We start from the raw sequence: 21,864 nt of genomic DNA on the forward strand, positions 1-21,864 counted from the left end.
AGTGATATCTGGACAAGTCCTGCACTATGAACCAAGCCACTAGCGGTAGATATCCTGGACATGGTTAACAAGAGTGGTGAGTGATATCTGGACAAGTCCTGCACTATGAACCAAGCCACTAGCGGTCGATATCCTGGACATGGTTAACAAGAGTGGTGAGTGATATCTGGACAAGTCCTGCACTATGAACCAAGCCACTAGCGGTAGATTTCCTGGACATGGTTAACAAGAGTGGTGAGTGATATCTGGACAAGTCCTGCACTATGAACCAAGCCACTAGCGGTAGATTTCCTGGACATGGTTAACAAGAGTGGTGAGTGATATCTGGACAAGTCCTGCACTATGAACCAAGCCACTAGCGGTAGATTTCCTGGACATGGTTAACAAGAGTGGTGAGTGATATCTGGACAAGTCCTGGACCGACCCCTCTCCTTTTGGAACCCACATTGAACAGTGTGGTTAAATACTGGCAAATAACATTCACGACTGACATGGCATGGGGAGTTTATGTTTATCCAGTCGTCAACCGACAAAGGGTTCCAATTATTTAATTACTTACAACTTAAATTGCAACTGCAGATATACATGTGGTATACTTAGAAGACCTACAGTATTTGTAATCAATTCGCGATTTTTTTTTACTTAGTAATAATATAGGAATTGAAAAAACAAATACAGATAAAGTTTATCTTCACAGTTTTTTGACAAGGAATGCAAGAATGGCTTATGGTTTAAAATCTTATATTTCATAAACATGTGAGTGAAAATACACATGAATGGATGCTTATGAGATTGTTCATGCATACTCTCCACATGAAATAAGTATGAACACCAAGCATTATTTTTGGTGAAAACAAATGCTAGATACTCTGCTGAAGCAGATACAGTATATTTCTGCATCACTTACCAAACATCTCGGCACATATACTACATTATGAAATCTATATTTCACTTTGTCAACAGCCAGCACTTTTACATTTTAGCTCCACTCCAGGGCGCAGAGCATTGGGAATGCCACCATGCAGTTGTATCGAAAAATAACAGATGCTTTTACTTAAGCTTGTAACTGCTTCTTACCAAAAAGGAAAACAAGCCAAAAACTCAATGTGGAAAAAAAGCATATTTGCATTGCAATATATCAATATTATACATGTACAATAAATGTTTTATGCATTCACTATATATTTTTTATGTAATATATCACAACTGACCATTTTACGTTTTGCTATATTTTCCAAACAGATTTGGCGACAATGCATCCAGACATCTGAATGTTCCTTGGTGTGCAATCATTGAACAGAACAGCTGTAGAGGCTCACTTGGAAAGTTAATTTATTGCAATGTTTAACAAAACATAAAAAATACTTTATGAAGTCCCTAGATCAGTGTTGCTCAACTCCAGTCCTCATAACAAGGGGGGGGGGGGTACAGGAGGTCATTTGGATTGGAGTTGAGTAAACACTGCCCGAGAAGAAGCAGGCAGCAAGGTGGCTAGCTATCACAGGTGGCATATATCAACTTAAGACACTTACCGCGTGCCAATAATAGCGGGCCTATTTTAGTAGAGATACTTTAAACTTGAAAATGAATTTGTATCCATGTATAGATTCTAATCGTGTGCATTCAGTGCCACGGGAGTCCTTTTGCTTGCGTTTCCAACATTTTGACACACGATAGCCTGACAAGGATGTAATGTGTCCATTCCGGGGGGGGGGGGTGGGGGATTACCTTTGCAAATGAAGCATTTGATGTGAAAGTGGCGATCCTGCACACGCAGTGCCTCTCCCTTGCAGGGCTCCGAGCATTTGTGGCACAATATGGGCGGCTTGTCCTTGCCCGAGGTTGGGGGCTGGGCTGCATCTTGCTTCGGGGCCACTGTGGAGTTAAGCATCATGAGAGGGGGCCAGAAGAAGGTGTTACAAATGAGCACATTTTTCGTAAAGTAGCCTTTTAAGCTGGTAACAAATCACCCCGCATTGTCAAAAGTAGTCAAGAATCTTCTTTTAAAAACGTATTTAAATCCAAATTATTCACAACTATTTAAATAAATGGGGGGGGGGGGGGAGAATGTTAATCTCTTCAGAAAATGCTGATGGAAAAAAAAGACATTTCATCGTAAATTCCTGAGACTATGACGCGGAATGTGAGTGGAGCGCATGTCATACTTTGAGAATACTATTACCACCACGCGGCTGACCTCATAGGGGTACAAAGCATTGCCCGTCAGTTTCCACGCATGACGAATTTGATGTCAAGATGTTACAATGCCTCGAAAAATATGACAAACAGGTGGCAGAGTTAACCCCGCAAAGGGGTTGGGAGAAGAAAACGTGTTACCCTGGCTTCCGTGGGGAAAACAAATAAACAGCCCGGCCACTTTGGAGAATTCAGATTAAACCCTTGTGAAGGCTTCATAGTCACAACAACAGCCCCAAACTATGCCTTGGTGATCTGATTAAGCCATACAGTCCACAGACTTAGCAGGTGATGGCTCCACAGACTTCGATCACAGTGGGGTAATTGTATTCACCTGCACTGCACCGATAATTTGGAACGCAGTCCTGCGCATGTCAATAATTCTGCAAGTGGACCTACATCTTCACACTGGCTTTATCAGAATGATTAATATTTTATTGCTACAGGAGACTACTGCTTTGTTGCATTTTTTTTATATTTTTCTGTTCAATATCATTGCATCTCATTCATTTATCTACCCTGAGATTTGGTTCAACCCGGGAGCTCAATATAAGAATACATTATTTGTAATAATTCTGCGACCGAACATTCATCACATTTCATCTTCAAGTATATCAAAACTCTATGCATAAATATACACGGTGGTGGCATTCGAGATCGTGGTTGCTTAGGGTATCAATCTAAATCATAATAATTTTAGAGCCGCTTGTAAATCCACTGCCGAATGACAGCCTCGACCATGCCTCTCAGTCATGGGGGTTGTTTGGCCATACTTTACCAGACTGGTCCGTATGGGTTGGTGAAGGGTAGGCCAATTCCAGTTCCAGGTTCATAAATCCCTCGACCGATGTTATCTGTGGCGGCGGAATCAAACTCAGCTTTGCTGGGTTCATAATGTGATGTGCTGACCTTTAAGCCACCACCCCACCAACAGAAAATATTGGGGGAGGGGCAGGGGGCACAAATAATGCATTTTACAGGTACCCCCTAACTACCCATCACAAAATGGTCAGAAGCATCTCTTGAAATGCTGCCTAGGGCTCTTTCATTGTAAACCCAGCACCTGAGCCAAAACAACGCATGGTTGTGTTGACAGATGTAGTAAATACAAGAAATTGCTTGTGTCTACTGATGGTTAAAATGTCACTGTACTTGGGGGGAAATAATATCAGAATGTTAAAATGTATCTTCATCGGAGATAAGAAAGCCTTTTAAATAATGTAATGTTGCAGATCGAATCCCTACTATAGGGAAGAAGCAAAACCATGCAGGAGAATAGATTCGCCAAATGTCATTAGAGGATTGTATTGGATTCTCATCAAATAAATGCATGTGTACATTATTCAGGGGTGTAGCAATTTCTCACCCCTCATATATTGTAAAAGACAGGGACCACAAATGCAGTTTCCTGTAAACATAAAAACGATGGTGTTGTATGTACCGTAAGTTATTATCTCATGCCAATTAATGTAAATTTTTTGTTGTCGAATTCTGACACTGAAATGTAGAGTCAAATAGTTAAATTGGGAGCTCGTAAAACACAAAATAAATATTATTGTACCGTCAAAGCTGCTCTTAAGGTGATTTTTGACAAATATTGATCAGTGAAGAGTTGTAAATTGGCAAATGCATTTGTCACAACCACAATTTATTATGTTAGACTAATTTCTTAAATTTGAAACAAATTTTAAAACCATTCATGAGGTAATCTCCATATATATAAAAGGCAAAGTTGTGAATGTGTCTGTTTAAAATGTTTAGCGTACTTCCCGACATTCAACAAACTTGAAATTTGCCATGTGGGTACTTTCCAGACTGTACACCATGCAAAAATTATAAAAATACACTTTTGTGTTTTTTTTGGTGGGGGGAAGCTCAATAATGCATTTATTTTTTTGCACGGCAAGTGAGCTGTGACGTCAAATCTGTCACGTGACCCTCCCATGTGGAAGCGTAACGCATTGTAGTGTAGTGGTTAGCGCGCTGTGTCTGTCTGTGTGTGTCTGTCTGTGTGTGTCTGTCTGTGTGTGTGTGTATGTGTCTGTGTGTTCCGGGGGAATCTCCATATGGTACAGATATAATGAGAGGCTGATTGATGCCCGGGTGCGGTCAAGAGATGGCTCCCTATTGCTCAACCACGTTATGTATGCCGATGATTTGGTAATAGCTACTCATTCAGAGGAGGAGTTGGAGACGCTGCTGCTGAGACTGGAGCATGCCACTAACAGATGGGGCCTTACCATCAGCCCCACCAAAACTAAGCACCTGCCTGGGTATTTTGTACCATCGGACACTCCACCCCCACAACTCCCAATCGGAGATGGGGCAGTTGTGGAGAGAGTGGAGAGTTCCCCATACCTGGGCAGTGTGCTTATGACTGGCTCCAGTTTAACAGCAGAGGTCTCACTCCGAATCAGTCGAGCGGCAATATCTTTTCATCGGTTGCGTAACGCTGTGTGGAAGCTACCTGGTCTGTCGCTCCGCACTAAGCTTCAGGTCTTCTCAGCCACGGTCATTCCCTCCCTTCTCTACGCTTGCGAAACGTGGACCCCCCTAATGGAACATCTTCGCCGGTTAGAAACATTTAGGCTGGCCTGCCTACGCTGCATCCTGGGTTTAACCAGACTGGATTGTGTGAGGAGCTCACAAATCCTTGAAAGATCTTGGCAAGGTCCCATCGGTGAGCTCCTCCGGCAGGCAAGGCTGCGATGGCTGGGTCATGTAGCCCACATGCCCAGCCACCGCATGCCGAAACAGCTTTTGTTCGGCCGGATCGAGGGGGATAAACGGGCGCGGCACGGGCTAGAGAAGAGATGGAGTGATGTGGTACAGGAGGACGTGGAGCTGAGTGGACTTGCCGATGACTGGTACCAGCGGTGTCAAGATCGGCCTCTGTGGAGGAGGCTCGTGAAGGACGCTACTGGGCAGTTGGAGGTAGTCGCCCTCCAACAACAACGGAGGGCGGAGGAGCGACACTCACAACAACGAGCGGAGCGCCGGGTGGCTAAAGCACAGCAGGTTGGCACAGTAGGGGGCACAGGTGGTGCATCAGCCAGTCATCTCAGTCAGTCGACCCGTGGCACCTGGGTCTGCCCCGTGACCTCCTGCCAGCGGGCGTTCGACACTCCACGTGGCCTCAAGGTGCACATGTCCTGGCACAAGCGTCGTGGTGACGTCACCGCCACTTAGTGGCGAATGGCGGTTGTTGTTGTGTGTCTGTGTGTGTATGGAAGCGTAACGCATTGTAGTGTAGTGGTTATCGCACCGCGCTACGAACCCGACGACCCGAGTTCGATTCCCGCTCACGGCCACCACCGGTGACGATTATTTTAACCGGTCCTGGGCCTCCCCTAGGTCGACTCAGCCTCAAACGAGGAACTGTTGTGGTGTGAACATCGCCACTGGGGAGACAAAGGCGGCCGGGTGTGGTGAATCCAAGTCCCGGGCGAAGCCGGGTAGTACAGCTAGTATTTTATAAATGTAATTCTCATCAGGCCCCAAGGTATATCGTGTAGCTTCTCTTCTCTGGCAGCATTTACTTAAAATGACAGTGTGAAATGTTAATCTGTACTCTGAGCTATATTTGTACATTGTGTATTGCATTGGGCCAGTCTCTAATTATAAAACACATCCACACAAAGCATTCCAGAGCAGCTACATACAACCCACAAAGTATACCAAAGGAAATATCTCCCACTGTTGACACAAAGCTGCACCTCTCTCAAGGCAATACCCCAACATCATAAACTCCCTTGGCATTCTGATGCAGGCAAAACAAAAAGAGAGAGAGAGATCCCTTCCACAAATAAACGCTGGCCCAATGCATGGTTGCTTTTTCCGTACATGTTTACTGTTCAACGTAACCCAACGCTGCCACGTTCCTTATCTAATGTGGATGCCAGCTGCCCTACGCTGGCTCATCTCCCTGGTGAAATCACAGAGCCAGCATTCACAAACGACCAGGGGAGTTGCTTTGCAATTCTGATTGCGCACATGGGTCCACGCAGCTCTGTAATCCTTCAAAGCCCTTAGCACTCTAATTAAGTTTGGCACAAATTGCATCAATCAACTTTGAGGTACGTAACAGATTTGCAAACCTAACCGGTAATTTTAAAACTAAATAATGGTATTGCGTTTAAGGTAGCGGATATTATGGGTCATGTAATTTTATAATTATTGCGTTGCTGTTCTGTGAAAACGTTCGCTTGCTTTAGAGGCCTTCATCCAGCAATGGACAGTGGTTGACGGTATTGAACTGTTTTAGCAGCAGTAATGGTGTCACCCCAAGCAAATGTCCTGCGAGTTAATATGGACAGCTTTCAAAATATCAGGATATGATGTATATTGCTCATTGCAATGCACAAGGGTGATTGCACAATATCCATTAGCGCTCAGGACAGCGGACACAAAAAGCTACCGCATCGCAAAAAGCCACCACATCACCGCTTTGTTTGGCCATATGTCAGCACCTCCCACTGAACACTTACTCCCACAAGGATATGAGACGATGAAACACGAAGCGTATTTATTATTCTTCACTATTAGGTTAGTTAACTTAAAAAGAGAAATGTGGTCATGGTAAAAAATCTAACAAGCTAATTTATTTCATGAACTGGAAACACAAATCGATACAAATGCTAACGACTATAGTAACTAATACATTCATCAAATACGAATTACTGTAGTGCATATATTATATCTTTTTAAAAGTTATTTATGCTTTCCTAGAAGTACAAATATTTGTGTAAAGATTTTAAAAAATGCTAAGTTAAAAAACTTGAAAGAATAAGGCAATTGGAATGCTCCAAAAAAGATTTTACTTCCGTAATTCAAATGCTCTGCTGCACTTTCCTCTTCTATTCCCGAACGAGCCAATTACATCCACTTTAACACAAGCTCCTTCCTGTCCATTTAAATCATAGGTTTGTGAATGAGCAAGCTTTCATTAAACACAAATTCTGTACATTAAGACCGGATGTTGGTGTTGTGTAATGGTTAGCACTGTGGACTTGCAATATGGTATGATTCGATCTCCTGGAAAACAATCGGCGAGTTTCTTAACCCTTTCCCGTTCCAATGACGTACAATTTTTCTTCCAATTTTGTTACGATTACGCACGTTTTTGTCAGCGGAACGGAATCGATTCCGAATGGAAGGGAATCGATTCCGAACGGAATCAGAAGTAAAAGGCCACGCGGGAGGGCGTGGCATAGTTTGACGCCAGCTATCAGTGTGGTGGTGTCACTACAGTTCTCTGCGGGGAGTATATGTCTTTAAAAACAGCTGTGCTACGCATCTCTCAATAAAATTAACGCTGAACCGCTTGCGCGTTCCGAGTTTCAGCGATGAACGGGACCCGCCCTGCAACTTGCAGACGTCTCGGTAGGGGAAACGGTAAAATCCCCCCTACCTCTGTCCTATCAGTAATATTAATGGGTACTCTACAGTTAGTCGATGGTCTGGTTACGTGCGGTGGGGTAACACGTGGGAAACTCCGACCTCTTCCAAGATGTCGAGCCAGAATGGAAGAGTAGGCTAAAAATGCCCAATAGAGGTGCTCTCTAGGGTTGTGCCCTACTGGAGGCCCGACCCCAATGGCGTGAGCAACTTCCCTGCAGGGCTGCACCTTTGCCTTTTATAAGACGACCTACCACTTGAATCCCTTAATAAAATGTAAAAAGTTTAATTATACGTAGATTTCAAAGCCAAGCGAGAAATTATGCCACTGTCAGTTTCTACTCATACAGTATATATAACACTGTCAAATTCCTCTAATCGGCAAAGTCTGTGGTGTTGGACAGATTCACAAATTTTACCATTATCTGTGAATTGGCACTCCCATTAGCAGATATTTCATATGTAAGAGGATGGAGTCATGGAAAGGCACTACATTTATCCTATTATCCGTGAGAATCCACAGATTACAGAGATGTAGAAGACGATGATGGGAGCCTAAGATGATGGTGACAGATGAACAAGATAACTTCCGTCACTAACGTAATTGCTACCACTACCATCGCCTCCCGCTGCTGATGATTGATGAAGACATTGATGATGGTAGTTTCAAACACCAGTCACTGTCACTGAAACGGCTAATGAGACGCGTGTTAGAGTGGCATCCCAAAAGGTCAGCTATCACTTCAAAGTCGGCACAGTTTTGCCTTGGCAAAAGATGATGCCCGCGGTGGCAATGTGTTAACCATCTCGCCTGGTATGCAGAAGGTCACGTGGACTTTTCTCCAGGTCCTCTGATTTTTCCCTCCACATTTAGAAACATGTGTTTAGTGCATTTCACTGGTGTAAATTTCCACATAAGCCACTTCGTTGAGCTTTTATTTTTCGCCAGGTCGCTTTTGAAATAAAGCTATATAGCTCATTGGGCCTTACCTGGTAAAATAGAAATAGTTTAGATGTAGTTTAGTTTATAGGTGGGACATCGTAGAACACCTCACGAGACAGTGACAATAGACCAACAACTGCGTAATCAAGATGACGATGAAGATGTGTGATCGCATTTGATGATGTTGAGGATAATCTTGTTTTTCCCAACATCTCCAGTTGCTGTCAATGCTGCCGCAGTCAAAACGTACAGATCCGTACATTATGCTCCAGTACACTGCACTGTAGAGCAAGGAGCAAATGTTACACACAGTGATCTCTGATAATGGTTGTGGTACATTGTGCTAAAATAAATCGAATGACTCACCATTATCACTGATAAAGAGTTGTTTTTCCAATGTATTTTAGGAAGAATGTTTTACGTGCAAAAGTATCTACTATGGGGTTCTTTCGACCATTGGAAATGTAGTGTTTTGGTCACGTGGTTACTTGAAAGCCATGAGATGGCAGTTTTGTTACCCCCCCCCCCCCCCCGAGTTTCCTCCCAGTAATGTGGTTTCCTCCCACATGTCAAAACACGCATTTATGGTATTGGCCAAACATTTAAACGCAGAACCTTCCAGTAAATAGTATCTTGGTACTCAATGAGGCTTTTCCTGGGTGATTGGTATTCACACAATTGGCATAATTTGTGAAACAACAAATCATACACAGTATGCACCTAATAGACTGTATTATTAATGGTGGTTTAATATTAATACCAATAGATATTTTATCACTGCAATATGGAAAAGGAATATGGAACAATATCCTTGCTTTCCGTGGTTTAACAAAGTGGCTCAAAGCTGTAAATGTAGGTTGAGTTTTTGGATACTAACAGTACTATAGTTTAGAATTTGATGTTCAGGAAACAAGACAGCGATACAAATGTAAACAACCTTTGCTCCTAACTATTCCCATTGTTTTAAAAAAATGTCCTTGAAGACCACAGGGCAAGCACCATCCAAGCCGTGGTTTCCACAAACATGGAATTAAATGAATGGCTTATGCTTGCATTAAATGAGAAAGGGTCACTGCAAACTGTTATCAATATGGTGTTCTACATTGACAAAATGCGTCACTATAATTTTGAACCAAATTGAATGCTCAAGAAACACAACTCCACCAAAATGTTGTGAAACAACAACTGTTGAGACTACGTGACGAATACATACAATACGTGATGCCAAATTTACAGTTGTTAGCAGGCTGAACTTTGAACCCCAGCCAGAGTTTTATTCCCAGCCACGGTTAACATCAATGTCAAGTGATATCAGAGCCAGTCCTACCCTTCCCCACACTTCTCCAACCCTTGCTGACCAATCTATCTATGCCTTCGCATAGCTAGATTGAGAATTACTCGTATTTACGATGTATTATTTTATACAGAGTATCTACATATTACAAATCATAATACAGGTTTTTTTTGGGTTAGATCCCGTAAATAGAAATGTCGTTAAACCCGCCACCACCCGACAGCCAAGTACTAAGGGTTGTCACGGCAACAGAACGTGGTCAATTCTAGATTTGAAGCTTTCGTGACTGCAAGGATCTATACTCTTTGGTTCTATTCGGTAAAGTGACTTTACCGAATAGAACCAAAGAGTATATAACGTGGCCAATTCTTTGCTAGTACTGCAACACCAGTGTGTTGGAGAGCAAAGCCACAACATTTACAATCTGAGTACGACATTTTGCCAATAATTACAACTAGCTTCATCAGGCGACAGCCAGATTTGTTACAAATACTATATCTTGTAAATAACCTAACACCTTGAAGGAAAATGTGTTCTGCTGCGAGTTAATTCCTTGGGATAGTCAAGCCATGAACTTAAGACCAACCCACTTTTACATTTTATGTTCATTCTTAGCATAACCTAAATTCCTGTGGCCATACATAATTCCGTCCATTGCAGCAGCCTAAACCACTGGGGTTAACTAACAAATGCATGTTCACTTGGGTAATGAAAACATGATCTAGAAATACTTGAAACAATGTACTCTATTGCAATTTTCATTGTAGACTGTCAGTCGAACTCACTGTAGAATGTCAGTGTTTTCAGCTTATATTTACAATGTAATACAATTAAAGACATTACGCAATAAAACACTGATAAGGATTTACAAAATTATATTTAAAGAGAAAGCTTTAAGAATTTCCACCATTAAATGTTACCCTCACCTAGTTTATTGTATGCTGGGTGGATGATCTGTCATTGTTAGATGATGACATGTCTATTTCAACTGTCATTGATACCAAATGAACAGCACGTTTAGAATTTACAACACGGAATTATATTCTCAGTACTGTATTGTATGATATATTAAATAATTATCGGGCCTTTGCCACCACACTGCTGGATGAAGCTCCCACCGCCCATGTGATGTGATGCACGTGAGTTTGTTTGACCATATTTCACCATGCTGGGCATTCCAAGTTATGTCGGTTCATTGGATATCACACACCACTGATGTTTTCCATGGCTGGGAATCAAAACGCAGGTCGTCTAGTTCACAATCCAATGCCCTAACCACTGTGCCACCACTCCCACCACTGTACTACAGTGTATAGTTTACTGTACATACACGTATACATTTTTACTACAATGGACTATCAATGTCATTTCTAGAACCTCTAACATGTAAACAAATAAAACCCATAAAATATAAATCCTTATGCGGTTTGGAAAAATGAGCCCCTTGTAGTGCACACAAATAGAATGGCATAACATGCATGCCGGAGGCTGCTATTTTTTGCATGCCACAGAGTGCATCCTCTTGTCGCTGTTTGTAGGCGGTCACACACACACACGTGCACGTCACAAAGGTAGGGGAAGTGTTGGAAAGGGGCCAGGAATTTTTGAGATTTGCCAAAAATAAACCGTGGAGGCAATTAACTGGTGGCGCCGATGAGTGCACGCGGCTGGGGCGGCTGGACGACGGCTAACGTCACCGATATCAATAGACGTGCTCGGAATTCATAATCCTACCTACGGGACGCACAGTTCACCCCACATGCATTTACAGGGCAACTCGAATAATGAGAATGCGGCAGATGTTAGTTACCACTGAATCAAAGATGCGATTATCACAACGTATTTAAATACTACAATAGTAGTATATACAGGCTCTTTGTCAAACCATTGCTGGGTGAAGGCCTCCTCTACATGCCATGTTGGGCATTGGGGGTTATGTGACCGTACTCTACCACACTAGGCAGTGCATATCGGTAAGAGAGGGCCTAGGAATGGTTCGGACATTGACACTCCTCACTGATGTTAGCCTTGGCCAGAAATTGAACACAGGCCTCTGGGTTCATAGCAGTGTACTCACCAATGTTCCACTACTCCCACGTCAATAACTTATTTAAGTTAACATAACACAACGATTGTTGTTGGTCATATAATAAGTATGTACCTGAATTACACTGCTCCCATACAGTACAATGTTTTATATCTCCTTTATTGTGCTTTTAATAAAAATCCACCCAAGGCTTTCGTATGGAGGTGAAATATTCATAATCCAGATTTCTGGAATCTTCATCCGCACGTCTGCTTCCCGTCCCGAGAGCCCTGAGAGGCGAAGGCAGCAGGACGTGTGGGGGATGCTAGAGACCGGGGTATATTTAAATAATGTGGAATGTGCCCGGCATGTAAGAGGCGATCTTGGAACTTGAGAACCCAACATCAAAGTTTTGGTGATGGAAATAAATTCCAAACAACAAAATAGAGATGCTAAAAAATAGTGTACATACAAAATATGGGTGCGGCAGTGGCGGATTGGTTATCCCGTTGCAATACTAATCTGGCGACCGGAGTTTGATTCGCGACCCAGCTAACAGCAACAGTTAATGATACTGAACAGGTCCTGGGATCCCCCGTTCACTGACCAACATGGTGGTCAGTGCAGCAACTTAATTTTTTTACCAAGGTCCTCCGTGGATCAGTCTTGTAAAAAAAGTTTTTTTTTCGTTTTCGACCAGTAACATTTGTCACCGGTAACATATTCCTGCAAGCTGTAAAGCGTGTACCGATACTTGCAGCTCGATTGATATAACCACGATTGTAACTAACATCTGTACTGTATAACATCTGTACCATCGCAGGACGCCAATGAAATAAAGCCTAACATTTTTATTGGGCCCTTCGAGCTGAAATTAATCAAATCTATAATCTTACGGCTGAAAGTTTCATATCAGTGTCAGCAAATAAATACATGAAATCAACACCTTCACCAAGCAGTATATTTACAAAGGAATGTTACGTAGATGTACAAATAATTATTGCTTCAAATTTCATGCAACATATCCGATTCCCTTCATTCAGTTCAGTTGTGCTTCATTTTAGAGCCTCCAGATTAAATATATGCACAATCCTGTATGGAGAAAAACTAAAGCAGAAGGGCCACAGATGTGATATTAAAAAGTAATCATCATTACCAAAACAATTTAACTAAAATTGCTGCAATATTGCACCATGTTCCAGTTTACCCTTTGGCATCTCACAAAGGAAAATAAACGACTGTCAAATTATGCCGAATTAAAAATATGAAACGTGAAGCAAAGGACCATACAGTAACAACAACATCACCTTCCGTTTTGCATTTGTTATATCAGTTTCCTCTCATTTGGAGGAATGTTTGCATTTTTCCTTGTCAGTAACATAAATCCGTCGCAGAAGAGCATGAAAAACATGTAATGCTTTTAAAAGGGGGCACTGTGCTGAAATGCCCTGTTTGCAAGACAACGGATGGAAATGTTCAGTTTTTAACAAAGCATATTTTTTTAAAGATCACATTGCACGTACACGAAATATGCTTTGAGGTTAACTATCAGCTACTTGACATAATTTAGCAGCTGTGAAGGAGACTGTGTTTATAGCAGACAGATGTCACTGCCAACCTTTGAATTCCTCCGAAAGGCTGCTTTTTTTTGCCAAAGCAAGACATTTAACACATACCAGCATAATCACACATCACAACATACCCCAGCCAAGCACGTTTCAAAGATTACACACCTATGATCGGCATGGCCATTTATACAAGCCGCTGCTTCTGAAATAAAAGCCCAACACCAATTTGCCATATATGCATCAAGTTATAATTTGCGCATGAATGTGGCCATTTATTTCAGAGGCAATTCATTTCCACGAACGCTCCTGAGCGCACAACACCACAGTGTGGGAAACGGAGTCACGTGACCGATGGAAAATCGCACGCAGGTCAAAATGTGTGAATCTACAATAAAAGCACCATTATAGGCTGCCGCTGTTGCCGTCAAGTGACGAACGCCCACAATTATTCCATAAAATTGCAAATTATGGAAGAAAAATGGGCGGTGGGTGGGAAACATTGCCACTACAATTACACGTCGCGATGAGTCAAAATGTTTAAAGCCGTTGTCAATGTCACCATTGTAATGGGAAATCGTACTGCACGCCACACAGGTAACATGCCAACACATTTGGATGCTGTATAAATGCACAACACTCCCTCTCTCTGTCTCTCGAGGTTTTTTTTTTCAACCAACATGTGTTCTGCAGCCATAACGCATCATGATTTATAGATCTTAGCCAAGAATTCACATATTCTGAAACGGACTACATGCAGCGGTCGGTCAACGTAGGCAAAATGTTTGCAGTCTATACATTATAATGACAACATAACAAAGGATTATACATACCCCTCTGATGTCCCAGCCACGCCACAGAACAACAAACCAGACTCATCTTATATATATATATTTGTTTACCTTGTCCGTCCAGAACAACCATTAGCGCCGGTTGTCTTCTCGATTGCCGGAGAATAAAATGGGGGGGGGGGGGGGGTGCCCGGTCGCGCAATCCTCCTCGCGCGGTAAACGAGTGAGCGTCTCTTTTATTGACGCGGGTGAATCCAACTCGCAGCAGCAGCAGCAGTCGCAGTCGCTGTGTCGAACACCGCTGCCCCCCCACCCACAAGGCTCCGAGCGAGCTTCAATGCGGATCCTCCCCCCACGCCCCTCGGCAGGACCAGCGAGCGTCACGCCCAGCAAGGCGACAAGCAACCCACACGCACGCGCGCACCCTGCGCACGTATTGCGTTTCGTCATGGGGCTCTCTGATAATTCGGCACAGCTGCAATCTGTCGTCAGACCGTTCCCACCCACCCACTCCTACCCCCCCAATGGATGGCTGCCTCATCTGTACTCTGCCCCCCCCTCCCCCAAGCACGCTGCGACGACGCTTGCCCCCCGCCCCCCGCCGCTCCTGCACACGAGCAAGCGCATGGGTGCGGCTCGGCTGAAGCATTTCAGCACGGCCAAATCGAGTCGACATTCACGCCATGAGCTTATCGCTGTTAGGCAAGGAAACGCAGGCACCCCCAGCAACAACAAAAAAAAAGATAGCCATGTCGTTTGTGACTGATAGTTAACCGTGGAAATAACGGTTCCCTTGAGACCTTTGCATCAATAAACAGCTACGTATGTACGTAATTTGACATTACATGTGCCACTCTTTTATACGAGTATTGTACTTGGATTATTAATGTAAACGAGGTTGTAATGAAAAAAGGAGATTTGGTTTGACTATTTATAATTGTTATAAACATGTCAAAATAATTAATTACATTTTATGTCATTCATCATGTGTCCATGTTTAAGTCACCATGATCGGCACTGAAACATATACATTAAACAGCATATTATCAGGTAAGAGAATAGTGCATGTTCCTATGTAAAAATGCATCGACTCATCGATTAATATTATTTCTTTAGCTCACCATACACACATCGATCCGTCAGTGAAAAATCTATATTTTTGGATTCGTAGGGCAGTATAAATGGGCACACCGAAATAAATTGATTGGCAGGTGGCATGTTGGTATTCTAAAGTGTGGGTGCTCCCATCACTTTAAACAAGTCTGGCCAATATGGAAGAGTAAGCCAAATACCTTCTCGCAGGGCTCTCGAGAACTCTTCTGCCAGGAGTGGCGTAAGCAAGCAACTGCAGAGCTGCAAATGTTTGTCCTTTGTTATGAGCGGCGCATAAATGCACGTCCTAAATGTTGACCTTTGACTGAAAATGTTTTCTAGATTTATTTACTTTTTGTTCAGACATGTCAGAAATCGTAAGGGCAAGTGTCAATGTTTTCACTTGAAAATCTGTCATGATAGAAAACTGAAATAACAAAAAATTAAATGGTGAAAATCAGACTTGTTTTTATTGTATGGTAATGCATTTTGAACAAAATGGTAATGTCATCTTTTTTATGTGGGAAATCACTCATAGCAGCAGTGGTTCGTTGATGTATCTTCCATACAGTTTGATTTCCACTCACAGCTAACGTCAAGCGCGATATCTGAACCAGTACTCGGCCCCTCTTTCACAAACCCTAATTAACCAGTGCGGGGAAGTATGCTTATATAATCCCCATGACCAACACAGCTGAGGGAGGGCTTCATCCAGCAGTAGACTGACCCAGGGTGGTAAAGCAATTATTAAGTCATTTATGAGGTATTAATTAATAGCTCATAAATGGGGATTATGAGCCTACTTATGATCGCAGAAGTGACTTAAATTGTTTCAACTTAGAAAGCTTTGTGGATTTTATGCCATTGGCCAACTGCTAGACCTGCTGAATGGGATATCCTCACAAGGGGAAAGGTAATTACACTTCAATCAAACTATCTAAAATAAACTTTTGGAATTTATGAAAAAATGACGCTGATGATTCTCTCAACCACAGCGAGCCCATCATCTGACAACACCCACAATGCAACATCATCTGCCAGAACATTTCAGACACTCCCTGTACACCTCAATATATTCTCAAGGAGGCAAATCACCCAAAATGTCAAAATCGTACTTTCCTCTCAGTGCCAGTACAGGCGTCTCACTAAACGACCGAGACACGTTGCACGAAAACTACTCGGGAAGCGAAAACTCGTGAAATGGCCATTAGCTCCCCATGTTAAAAGCTGAGCTACGTTTCAGGCACATTTTCCTCTTTTGAAAAATTTTGTTTACATATTCTTAGCTCTTTCGGTAAAGTCACGTTGAAGGGAAACAATAAAATAATAAAATATATATGAAACAATAACAATTCTCACGACGTTTCGACCGTAACGCAAACGGTCATCATCAGGTGTGAAAAAACCAACGGCAAGAAACATTTGGAAGAAGTGTCGGTCCGCATTTATTTATTTATTATCATAGAATTTTTACGGTGTATTTATTTATTAAAAAACGTTAGTGCCACGCGCAGCGATTTGGCAGTTTATTTAGAAGGACTAGTCCATCTATGTTCTGAAAAGAGCAGGGGGGAGACGAAAAATAAATGTATGCTGTCTGAAAGCCACTGTAAGCGTGAACAATCAATTAAGACCCGAAATGGTTTATCAAATCCTTCCAATGATTGCCAAGCCAGAATCCATCTTCTCGGTTGAAATTGTCTCTGTGCTTGTATATGTGGATAGCCTCATGAACGAATCTCTGATGGTAGCCAGATGGCTTACAAAGAACCTCTGTCTTGGAGAAGTCAATGTCATGTGAGCCTACTGAATTATAACAATGATCTGCCACGGCCGAGGTGTTGGTCCTACCGTGTTTAAGGTCTGCTTTGTGTTCACGAATGCGGTCCGAGACATGGCGTTTGGTTTCTCCAATGTAACTACTACCAGAGGCAACTTAGTTTGTAGACACCAGGGTACTGTATGTCCGGAATCACATCTTTTACAGATGGAACCAGATCACGGATTTTATGTAATGTGTTGAAACGGACCTGGATCTTGTGTATATTCAAGATTTTGGAGATCTTTTTTGTGATCCCCGCAATGTAGGGTAAAGTGATGGTTTTGTAAGGCTCCTCAAGAGGGTCCTTCTTCATGGTTTGAGTGATAGCTTTGCGGATTGTATAGTCGGAGTAACCATTAGCCTTAAGAGCTTGGTGTACGTGCTTGAGATCACTGCCTACGTGTTCCTGGTCGGATATGCATCGGGCTCTATGGTACAGAGTCTTGATGAGAGAATTCTTCTGTGATGGATGGTGGTAGGAATCCGGTTTCAGATAAGCATCCGTATGGGTAGCTTTCCTGTGGACAGAGTGGCTCATTGAACCATCAGGTACACCAAGCTCTTAAGGCTAATGGTTACTCCGACTATACAATCCGCAAAGCTATCACTCTGTGGTAGTAGTTACATTAGAGAACCCAAACGACATGTATCGGACCGTATCCGTGAACACAAAGCAGACCTAAACCACGGTAGGACCAACACCTCGGCCGTGGCAGATCACTGTTATAATTCAGTGGGCTCACATGACATTGACTTCTCCAAGACAGAGGTCCACTGCAAGCCATCTGGCTACCATGAGAGATTCGTTCATGAGGTTAACCACATATACAAGCACAGAGACAATTTCAACCGAGAAGATGGATTCTGGCTTAGCAATCATTGGAAGGATTTGATAAACCATTTCAGGTCTTAATTGATTGTTCACGCTTACGGTGGCTTTCAGACAGCATACATTAATTTTTCGTCTCCCCCCTCCTCTTTTCAGAACATAGATGGACTCGTCCTTCTAAACAAACTGCCAAATCGCTGCGCGTGGCGCTAACGTTTTTTATAAATATATATATAATAATAAATAAATGCAAACCGACACTTCTTTCAAATGTTTCTTGCAGTTGGTTTTTTCACACCTGATGATGACCGTTTGTGTTATGGTCGAAACGTCGTGAGAATTTTTATTGTTTTATATATTATTATTATTTTATTATTTCCCTTCAACGTGACTTTACCGAAAGAGCTAAGAATATGAATTACTGCAGTCACGAAAGCTTTAAATCAAAAATTTGTTTACGTGTGAAATACGAATTATAATTTTTAAATAAAGTAATAAAACATCAAATTTAACACTTACACATTAAGAACCACAGTGCAAGATCTCCCATATAGCCTTCACAGACTGTTGGAGCAAGTGCTGTTAGCGAGCGCCGATGAAGACCGGTCAGGCACACGAGGGGTGGGTGGTCAGCACCACGCCCGGCCACCTTTGTCTCACTAGTGGCGATGATTACACACCACACCAGGTACTCATTTGAGGCTGAGTCCACCTAGGAGAGGCCTAGGACCGGTTCAGATAATCGTCACTGGTGTTGGTCATGTGCGGGAATCGAACTTGGGTCGCTGGGTTCGTAGCGCTACATGCTATCCGCTACCTAACCGCAACAACATAACGCGCTATCTTCCCCCCCTACCCACTGCCCACCCATTAGTGCCACCACAAAGCCCCCTTCCCTCATACAACCAAACATATGCGCACTCAGCACAGGAGAGTTGGTAAACAAACAGCTGCGGGCCACCGTGTGCCCGCTATCAATAGGTATCTGGTCGATAAGCACATTTTTTTTCTCGTTTTGCAAACAAATGGGTCTCAATTCAAATTGCTCGTTATAGCGAATTTTCGTAGAAAGAACACTAGTTAAGCGAGACACACCTGTATTCTTTTTTAATCAACCTATTTTATCTAAAAAAATACTCTAACCTGGATGAATACCTGGCAGCGAGAAGAGGCAAAGCGAGTGGTAGCAATGGCACAAACAACAGCATTTGCACAACTCTATCAGAAGCTTGACAACAACAAAGAAGGCGAGAAGATAGTATACCGTTTGGCAAGGGCCAGAGAGAGAATGACCATGGACATCGACCATGTGAATCTCGTTAAGAACAGTGAAGGATGAACAATCTTAGATGAGATAAAGGTTAGAGAAAAATGGAAAAAGAGTACTTTAAGAAGTTTTTGAATGTGGAAAACCCAAGACGTGAAATGGTTGAGGAACATCAAGGAATTGAAGTAGTTGCAGATACTATAACTAGATACTATAGCCAGATACTATAGCCAAAGACTATAGCCAGATACTATAGCCAGATACTATGGCCAGATATTATAGCCAGATACTATAACCAGATACTATAGCCAGAGACTATAGCCAGATACTATAGCCAGATACTATAGCCAGATACTATAGCCAGAGACTATAACCAGATACTATAGCCAGATACTATAGCCAGAGACTATAACCAGATACTATAGCCAGATACTATAACCAGAGAAGAGGTAATGGAGGCTCTGGGGAGCATGAAACATCAAAAGGCAGTGGGGCCAGATGAGGTTCCAATTTATGTGTTTAAATTAATGGGAGTGAAGGGTGATGAAATATTTATGGGGATGTTTGGGAAATCTGGATGGAGAAGACAATGCCGGATGTGTGGAGAGAGAATCAATTGGTTCCCATCTTTAAAGGGAAAGGTGATGTACAAGTGTAGGAACTACACAGGAATAGCCTTGATGAGTCACACCATAAAACTCTGAGAAAGGAAAATAGAAAGGAGACTGAGGAAGCTGGGGGATATTGGCGAGAGTCAGTTTAGATCAGACATGGGCAAAGTACAGCCTTTTAATCTGGCCCGCCGAACTTGTCCAAATAGTATTATTAAATTAAATGTTCCCATTTCTCCTGTAATGCCCCCATTTCCCCATTAGATGGCGCACTTTGGCCGGGAGTTACGATATGTTTTTGTATTGTTCATGTTCGTGCAATTTGTTAAATTGCCTTGCAAATAAATGCTTTGCTACCTGTTAAAGGCCAAATCCTTTCATATAATTATTTTTACATGTCATTTATATTAGTTCACACAAACACTCCATCCATCTGTTCCTGGCCCGGCCCCTCTGTCAAATTTTAGAACTCATTGTGGCCCGCGAGTCAAAAAATTTGCCCACCCCTGGTTTAGATTCAAACAAGGAAGGTCAACAATGTATGCAATCTTTGCAACTGAAAGTATTGATGGATAAGTCCAGAGAGAAGAAATAGGACCTGTATATGGTGTTTTTTTATCAAGAGAATGCACAAAACAGTGTGCCGAGAGAGCTCATCAGGTGGCGTATGAGAAGAGGTATTCCTAAGGTATATGTCCGGCTAATCCAGGATATGTATGAAGGAGGGCAAATGCGTGTGCAAAACAGCTGTGGGGTGTCCGAGAGCTTTAAAGTCAAGCGAGAGTGAAGCAAGGTTCCATCCCAAGTCCCTTCCTGTTCATCCTGGTGCTGGATACACTAACGAGAGATAATCAGAGGGAGTTCCCCTGGTGTATGCTGTTTGCAGACGATATTGTGTTATGTGATGAAAGCAGGAGGGGTAGTGGAAGAGGATTTGAAGATCTGGGTTCAAAAGATTGAAGGGAATGGGTTGAGTATCAGTCGGACAAATACGGAGTACATGGTGGCAAATTTCAGCGGAAATAATGCAGGATTGCAAATTCAAAGTGACCGGTTAATGTTAATGGACAAGTTTAAGTACCTGGGTGCAACGATGTGTGCTGACGGATCACTAGGAGAGACGAGAACAAGGGCTGGATGGCTGAAATGGTGAGAGATGACTGGTGTGGTGTGCGATAAGAGGGTCCCCCACTTTGGTTGAAGGGAAAAGTGTACAAGACGGTGGTGAGGCCGGTGCTGTTGTTTTACGGGGCCAAGTGCTGGGCACAAGAAATAGGAAGGACCGAGCTATGGCAGTCACAGAGATGAGAATGTTGCGGTGGATGTTGGGTTTAACAAGGAAGGACAGGGTGCGAAATGAACAAGTGAGAGAAAGACTCAAGGTGGTAGAAATCAGAGAAAATGAGAAAGGCCAGTGTGGTTCAGTCATGTTGACAGACAACATGAAAATTAAGTGGGACAGAAGGTGCAAGTGGAAGGAAAGAGATCAAGAGGAAGGCAGAAGAGGTGGAGCGATGTGGTGCGATCAGACATGGTGGCCCGAGGAGCTGAAAGAGAGATGGCGTAGGACAGGGCAGCGTGGAGAAGGTTGGCAAAGACAGCGGACCCCTCATGAGTGGGACAAAAGCGTGGAAAAAGAAGAAGACTCTTACCTCTTCTCGGACGTCTGGCCAGCATGGAAGACCATGTCAAATACCTTCGAGAGGGCCTCTCTGTATGCGCCCTTCCACTAGCACTGGCAAGCAAAAACAGGGCTTCACATTTACCTACTTAATGTAATTTCCCTGAAGCAAACATCTCATACCTGTCATAATGTTCTGCTACACTGTCCTGCGATCAGCCATGTATGTCATATCCTGGATGAGATTCAATTCAAAACCTACTATTACTCGGTTTTCCACTTGACTTTTGTACTCATCTCCATCACAACTATATCTGGGGTGACGTGTATTTATGTGTAATGAATGACATTCGTGTTAATGTTTACCAGTCATCTGCCACGAGGCAGAGAAAAAGAAACCTCGTGGTGGC

At 42.8% G+C, this 21,864-nt stretch overlaps 1 protein-coding gene across 17 annotated transcripts in view; it reads right to left on the bottom strand.

Annotated features, from left to right (window-relative positions):
• Window positions 1-21,864, bottom strand: part of LOC116940596 (actin-binding LIM protein 1-like) — a 99,914-nt gene that overhangs the window by 49,468 nt on the left and 28,582 nt on the right. For 16 of the 17 annotated variants that reach the window (XM_032950622.2, XM_032950614.2, XM_032950616.2 and 13 more), the window contains one exon: window positions 1,729-1,875. In XM_032950622.2, coding sequence (XP_032806513.1) covers window positions 1,729-1,875 — 147 coding nt within the window. Of the gene's footprint in view, window positions 1-1,728; window positions 1,876-14,323; window positions 14,679-21,864 lie in introns of those variants that run through there. The other variant, XM_032950621.2, reaches the window with a different exon arrangement.

This window comes from Petromyzon marinus, chromosome 9 (genome assembly GCF_048934315.1).
Source record: "Petromyzon marinus isolate PM22_M1 ecotype Great Lakes invasive population chromosome 9, UKy_Petmar_22M1.pri1.0, whole genome shotgun sequence".
Classification (NCBI taxonomy): Eukaryota; Metazoa; Chordata; class Hyperoartia; order Petromyzontiformes; family Petromyzontidae; genus Petromyzon; species Petromyzon marinus.